Consider the following 7,459-nt stretch of genomic DNA (forward strand, 5'->3'; position numbering starts at 1 on the left):
GAGAAAAGGACAAACAGAATGGCATAGAACATAATTGAGTAGAATAGGACACAACTGAGTAAACATTGTGAGTAGAAAAGAACAGAAAATTAGTATCAATGTAGAAGAGTAGTAAAGTAGAATGGGGAGGAGAATGAGAGTTTTGGGAAATAAGTAGACATTAGTCAAATTCTTCATGTGAAATCTTCAATTATATTTTAATGTCTTGACAGGTAATGGGCTATGAGACAATTCAACACCAGTTCTCAAGACTTCATTTTGTTGGGATTCTCAGATTGGCCCCATTTGGAACATCTCCTCTTTGTGGTCATCTTGATCTTTTATCTCCTGACCTTGATTGGCAACACAGCCATCATTGTCGTGTCCAATTTATTCCCTCAACTCCATACCCCCATGTATTTCTTTCTCTGTCATCTCTCTTTCCTAGACCTCTGTTATACAACTAGCATTGTCCCTCAGCTTCTGGTTAATCTGCATGGATTTGACCGGACCATCACTAAAGGAGGTTGTGTGGCTCAACTCTTTATTAGCCTTGCCTTAGGTTCTACTGAATGTGTTCTTCTGGTGGTGATGGCTTTTGACCGCTATACTGCTGTCTGCCGGCCCCTCCACTACACTACTATCATGCAACCCTGGCTCTGCCTCCTGCTGGCTTCCATCTCCTGGTTTGGAGGTTTTGTCAACTCCGTGGCCCAGACAGGACTTATGATGGCTATGCCTCTCTGTGGCTTACGCTATCTGGACCATTTTTTCTGTGAGATGCCTGTATTCTTAAAGCTGGCATGTAAGGATACAAAAGAGACAGAAGCCAAGATGTTTGTTGCCCGGGTCATCATCTTGGTGCTCCCTGCCTCACTCATCTTGGTCTCCTATGTATACATAGTCCAAGCAGTACTGAATATTAAGTCAGCAGAAGGACAGAGAAAGGCATTTGAGACATGTGGGTCCCATCTCATGGTGGTCTTTCTTTTCTATGGATCTGCTATCTATACTTATCTCCAGCCCACTCACAGCTACTCCACAAGTCATAGCAAGTTTGCTGCTCTCTTTTATACTATTTTTACTCCAATGCTCAACCCTCTTATTTATACCCTGAGGAACAAGGATATGAAGGGAGCTTTGAGGAAGGTGATAAAAACAAAAAGGACCTTGGGGTAGAGAAGACAATGAAGAATTTCTGCCATGATAAGTAATAGAAATCTCAAAGATAGACAAAGCTGAGTATGAAGATCATTGGAATAATATTATATACATAATAATTTAAGATTAAACTTGGGTTTCAAGGCCCTCTTGTTTCAACCTACTTTTTCAGTCTCATTTCATTTTGCTTTTTTATGTGCTTTGTGCTCTGGTCAAATGTAAATTCTAGATGTTCCCCAATCTTGTTTTGCCCTCTCAAGCTTCTATGGATTTCTTTAGGAGGATATAAATATGCTCCATGCCTGGAATGCACTCCTTCCTCTTCTCTTATTGTTTAAATTCTTCTTTTCCTTCAAGGTCACTTCTTTCATGAAGTCCTCCTTTGCACTTTCTCTGCTCTTTCTTCCTTTGCCACCTTCTTATGGTGATCTTCTTGGAATATAGCCCAAGAAAGTAGGTAAAAATTAGATGAGAAAAAGTAAGTTTGCAAAAAAAAAAAAGACAGATGCTATTTATTTTTAAGTATTCAGATGAAATACAGGCACAGCTCAGAGCAGCCTATTAAGAGAGAAAGCTTATCTAAGAGAAAAAGAATTTAGAGTCTAGAAATATAGGTTTATTTGGTGTAAAAGAAATTGTTATTAAATATGTAAGTAAGTAAATGAATGGGTAGTCAAAGAAGGCCAATGAAGTGGTGGGTTAGGAAGAGAAAGAGGAAGAAAGAGTGATGATGAAGACTGTTAAGAGTGAAGAAAAAGGTAAAAGAAATGATAGTGGCATGAAGTACAGAGGATACAAATGGAAAGAAAGGGAAATAAGTGAGGAAAATATGACAAATATCATCAAGGCAATAAAGGAAATCAATGACCTCAGAAAGAATAGTAATGAGAAAGAGTGATTGGGCAAAATAAAAGGAAGAAATGGAGGAAAGAATTGCCAAGAAGACTTGAAAAGCGATCTTTGAAATAAATCTCCTGGTTGTTTTATATTTATGAATTGTATAAGGCTGAATATCCAAGCATGGGAAAAATAGTGATCATGTAGAGTCAATTCATTGAAATGAATTCTATTTATAATGTACTTACTTTATTCAGAGGACTATTAGGGACTAGCATGATTGTGTCAAGATAAAGAAAAGTAAGACAGAAGAAAAGGAAAAAGAAAAAGATAAGGAATGAGACAAAGGGAAAGAAGTAGACAAGAGAGGCAATGACCATAACTACTGTCCCCAAACTCATTGATATGGGACTCTTTCCTTACTGGTGGAAATAAATGTCCTGCCCTACCTGAAGGGTAGGGCAGAGTTGGTGAGAGTGGGAGAGCTCCAGTCTCCTTCAGTCCCCTTCAGGAGTTGCAAGCCTTCTTCAGGATTCTTCAAGTGTAAGTTGCTTTAGATCTTTCTGGCTTTCAGCTTTGAGAGAGAAGATGAATGAGACAACCCTACTTCAGGTTGCTGTAGGAAAAGACTCTGGAAAAAATATGAGAGTACCTGGAAATTTCCATGATGTTCCCATTTCCAGCTAGCTATAGTAGAGACTTTGAGGAGTTTTCCTTGGGTGAGATGTGGGACCCTATCTCTTGGCTGAGTTAGTTCTGTTCCAATGGAAGAACTTTTTACTCTGTATTGTCTAGTATATATTCCCCTACATATCTCCAGAAAACCATAATATCTTGTAAAAATAAATTAACATGATCATCCTAATACAAATATTAATAATATGGAAATAGGTCTTGATCAATGACACATGTAAAACCAAGTGGAACTGCTGGTTGTCTATGGGAAGGGGGTGGGAGGAGGGGAGAGAAAGAACATGAATCATTTAACCATGGAAAAATATTCTAAATCAATGAATTAAATAAAATTTTTCAAAGAAAAAAGAAAGAAAAAAAGAAAAATATATGATTGATCACGTAGTGGCATAGGGATGTGATTAGGGTTTTGATGTTAAAGAATCGCTCTATGCAAATATGAATAACATGGAAATAAGTTTTGAACAATGATACATGTATAACCCAGTGGAACTATTTGTTAGCTTTGAAAAGGGGGAGGAGAAAGTGGGGAGTGGAGAAGAATCATGTAACCATGGAAAAATTTAAAATTCTAAAAAAATTTAAAAAATAAAAATAAAATAAGATAAAATTTTTTCCTATAAAAATGAATTAAAAAATAAAATAAATGAACAGAAATTATATTCCTTTGGTTGGGACTCCCATCTGGAAGGAGAGGATCCCATATGTAACGAGGCTCACCTTTGTCAGGGGCTATATATATTCACAGTAGGGTAGTGAAGCTCGAAGGAAGGTAGAATAGACATTTCTAGCTTCTAGCCTCTTCTCCCAATCCCTTATCTTCAAGAGATACTTTTACTCCTTGTCAGGAAGGGATGAAGTTGAGACTGGAGGCTATTTTGATATCCTCAAAGAGAGGGTATATCATGTGAGAATTATAGCCATCTGTTCTCTTAAATACTATTAGTCTAGGGGATATAATTAAGTTCAATCTTGTGTTATTTGGAATTTTTGAGGTTCCATTGAGAGGTATTTGGGGCTCATTTAAGTTTTAAATATTTAGATATATGACAAACTTCCTGTGGACTTTTAGGGGACTTGGAAACTACATTTCCCATGATTCCTCTTGTAATGGAGGTAGACAGGAAGTGTGATTATGTAAGAGAATGATATAAGACTCCTGAGGTCATTGGAAGCAGGCTCTTTGGTTACCTGCACTCTTTTGGTACCTGTGCTTTTTGGTACATGCTTGCTCACTCTTTGGTATGGTGTGTGTTCTATGGGGAGAAGGTATGGCCCAAATTTTGAAATAGATCTTAGCAGGCGCGTGGTCATTCCTTATTTTACCAACATGGCCATAATTAAACTATTACTTCTTCTTTTAATATCAATCTATATTGATTATAAAAATAACAATCTACCTTCTGACTATTTTATAAATATTACTGGGGACAAGGAGGACTTCAAGTTTTATATCTAAGGCTTGTGGATATAGTGGATAGCAAAGAAAAACCATTTATACAGATTGGTAGCAAAACAAATAAAAAAGGTATATGTAGGGAATATACAATATATGATTCAAAATGAAGGCCTTTTCCCACTGGGAGCAAGGTAATTCAGCTCAACCAAGAAAGAAAGAGTTATTGGTTTCTCTTAAGATCACTCAAAGTCTCTATTGTAACTAGCTGGGAATAGAGAGATGTTAGAGACTGCCAGCTTCTCTCATGTTTTCCTGGAGTCTTTTTTTTTTTTTTTCAGTTAACCAGAAGTGGATTTGGCTCCTTTCATTTTCCCTCTCAGAGCTGGAAGACAGAAGCACATAAAACAACTTACACTTGAAGCATCCTGAAGAAGACTTGCAACCAGAGGAGTCCTGAAGGGTACTGAATAAGGATGGAACTCTCCCACACTCACCAATTCTTTACCTCTTCTCACAGAGGGCAGGACATTCATTTCCACCAATTTGGAAAGGGTCCCATATCAATGGACTTTGCGGAAGGGGTTATATTCAGTTACAATTAAGAAAGAAAAAGTTGAGAAGCAATGGAAGAAAATAGAAAAAGAGTATAATAGTTAGAAGATAAGAAAGAAGATGGTTAGGAAAAAAGTTAGGAGAAAGGTAAAAATAAATAATTTTAAAAGATTAAAAGAAAGATAAAATAAAAAATGGAGAAATGAAAAAGGAGAAAAATTTCTAAAAGCTGAAGTGAAAAGAAAAAAGCTGATAGGAAAGATTAAGGACCATAAAGTGGGAAAAGAGGGAAAATAAACACAAGAAATTGAGTGGAATATAATGTTTGAAAATGACAGAATGGAGAAAAAAATAAAGAAATAAGCAAAGATATGAGGAAAGATGCCTCTCAGGTGTTTGAGAAAAGACTATATTCATCACAATGAAACCTAGATTTAGGGACTACTGTGAGGAAGCATTAGCCAAAGCATTAATTTTAAATATTCTAATAAATAAAATTTTTTAAAAATGGACTTATTTCCCCATTGTTGAGTTCTTCCCAGACCCTCTGTTTTGGGGAATGTTTTCAGTCCAGCTATCCTTCATCCTTGGGATTTAGACATCTATCATCTGCTTGTCAGCTCCTCTTTCATTTATTTTTCCTCTTTAGAAGGTAAACTTGATTGCAGATATTATCTTTCTTTTTGCTTAAATATATGTCCTCAGCCTGCAACATAGTATCGTTACATAGTGTTTAATAAATGCTTTTAAACTAACATTTCAACTTTTTCTATGAGTGGGGAAAAATCTTTAAAAGTTTCCATCAGAAACAATATATTTGACTGTTAAAAGTTCCCTAGCATATGCTGAAAACATTAGCAGATAGATTCCCAAAACAGTTGAGGCACACAAAGGAAAAAAAATAAGGTGTATATAAGGTACCTTGTATTTCCAGTTCATTCATAATTCTCCTTTATTGAGGAAGAGAGATGGTGTGACGTTTCTACAACATACATTAGATAATACAGACTATGTAATTATTTCAGAAATGGATTTTAACTTCTTAGAAACAAGTTAATAATCAAAAGGAATTATACCAAGAGCCAAGAAACCTGGATTCTAGTTCCCTTTCTGTGGCAGATTATTTATGTGACCCAGGGAAAATTATTTTACCTTTCAGGGTCCCATTTTCCTCAAATGGTTAAACAAAAACTTTGAGGAATCATTTAAAACTTTTGAAGATCTGTTTATGTTCAGACTTCATTCATGTCTTTTGGGAAAGCAATGTGGTCTGTTGCCAAAGGTAAGATCACCATCTAGTGGTATTTTCTGCAAACTGCACACACAATTTTGGAGCGAGGAGAAATTCTAAGAAAAAAGTTATGCTTAGGTAAATAAACTCAGAAACGAAAGGCCTTAGTAAGAACAAACAGGTTCAGGCTTGTAAAACTGCAGGCTTCACAGCCTTAAGTGGGGGATGGGTGCAGGAGAGACTGCAGCATTTGGGGGTTCTCTCCTAAAATAGTGCAGGGGCCTGCTGACCTTACTTGAGGAAGTAGGCCAGTGGCTATCTCATGAGGATTGAATAAAAGCTCCCTCAACAAGCTGGGATGGTTGTGTGAAGTATATCCCCACTGGAAGGAGTGGTTTTTGATGATGTGTGAAGTTCACAGCCAAGGATAATTGATATAATCAGAAAAGGCCCCACACAACTGTTACCTCTAACCCAAATTATTAGTTCAGCTGAAAATGGAGGATCATTCAAGGTAAGGCAATTGACTATAGGCTTCTTAGCTAAAGGATTCAAATGCTATCTAACTTTATTGTTATATTACTTTTAATAAATAGATGGATCAAAGGGAAGAAGGAGATTGAAGGAGAGAGGGCTTGGGAAATCTCTCTAGATAGTCTATTGCAGTGGTTCCCAAACGTTTTTTGGCCTACAGGCACGTGGTCATTTCCTTTCCAGAAAAAAAATATTACTTAGCCCCCTGGAAATTAATTTTTTTATTTTAATAGCAATTAATAGGAAAGATAAATGCATCTGTGGCTATCACTGCCTCCCTGGATCACTGCAGCACCCACCAGGGGGTGGTAGCGTCCACTTTGGGAATCACTGGTGTAATGGTGGGGCACCAGGGATGTTAACTATTATGATTAAAATGTAATCTAAATGGTTTGTGCGTTCACACTGGGTTGAAGGAGAGACAGGACCAACCAGGATAGGGAGACCAGGGTTTAGGGCCTATGGAACCAGCAGGTAACAGGAAAAAGTTTATAACAGTTTAATTGAGGGAAACAATAATGATGGATGGGAATAAGGGATTCTATACTTACAACCTAAGGGCAAACCACAGTGGGCAGGGAAGGACTTGACTACACTATTCTATTGACCTAAGCCATGCAGGGCCCAAAGGAAGTAGTACTGAAGTCACAGGGAAAGCTTCCTCCAAACCTGGTTCCAGCCAGGTTTGGTCAGCTCAGCTAGAGGGCCTGAGGATGGCTTTCAATTGGGGTCTCATGATAAATCCAAGGATGGTCACAGGATGCCAAGAACCAACTCCATCAGGACAGGTGATCCAAGGTACCCAGGTAGGGAGAGTGAGTTTGCAACACTGTCCACCAAATCACAAACCACTTCCCCACTTGGAGCTGCTCTGCAGGTCTGTTGTCCACTGCTGAAAGCCTCCACCTCTCAGGATCCCAGGGAATCTGGATGCAGTTTTTCCCTAACTCTGAGATCTCCCAGGGTTAGCAACAGTTATGTTCCCAACCACTATGGAGTCTCTCTCAGAGTCCAAGCCCCACTTCCTTCTCCTTCATTCCATCTTGGAATTCTCCAGCCCTTCTTGCTAGGCC

The 7,459-nt window shown here is 37.8% G+C and overlaps 1 protein-coding gene across 1 annotated transcript; it reads left to right on the top strand.

The window, feature by feature from the left end:
* Positions 1-222: 222 nt before the first annotated feature.
* LOC123244917 (olfactory receptor 2Y1-like) lies at positions 223-1,158 on the top strand. Its single transcript, XM_044673578.1, has one exon. The coding sequence runs from the start codon at positions 223-225 to the stop codon at positions 1,156-1,158; it is 936 nt and encodes a 311-aa protein (XP_044529513.1).
* The last annotated feature ends 6,301 nt before the right edge of the window (positions 1,159-7,459 follow it).

This window comes from Gracilinanus agilis, chromosome 4, assembly GCF_016433145.1.
Source record: "Gracilinanus agilis isolate LMUSP501 chromosome 4, AgileGrace, whole genome shotgun sequence".
Lineage (NCBI taxonomy): Eukaryota > Metazoa > Chordata > Mammalia > Didelphimorphia > Didelphidae > Gracilinanus > Gracilinanus agilis.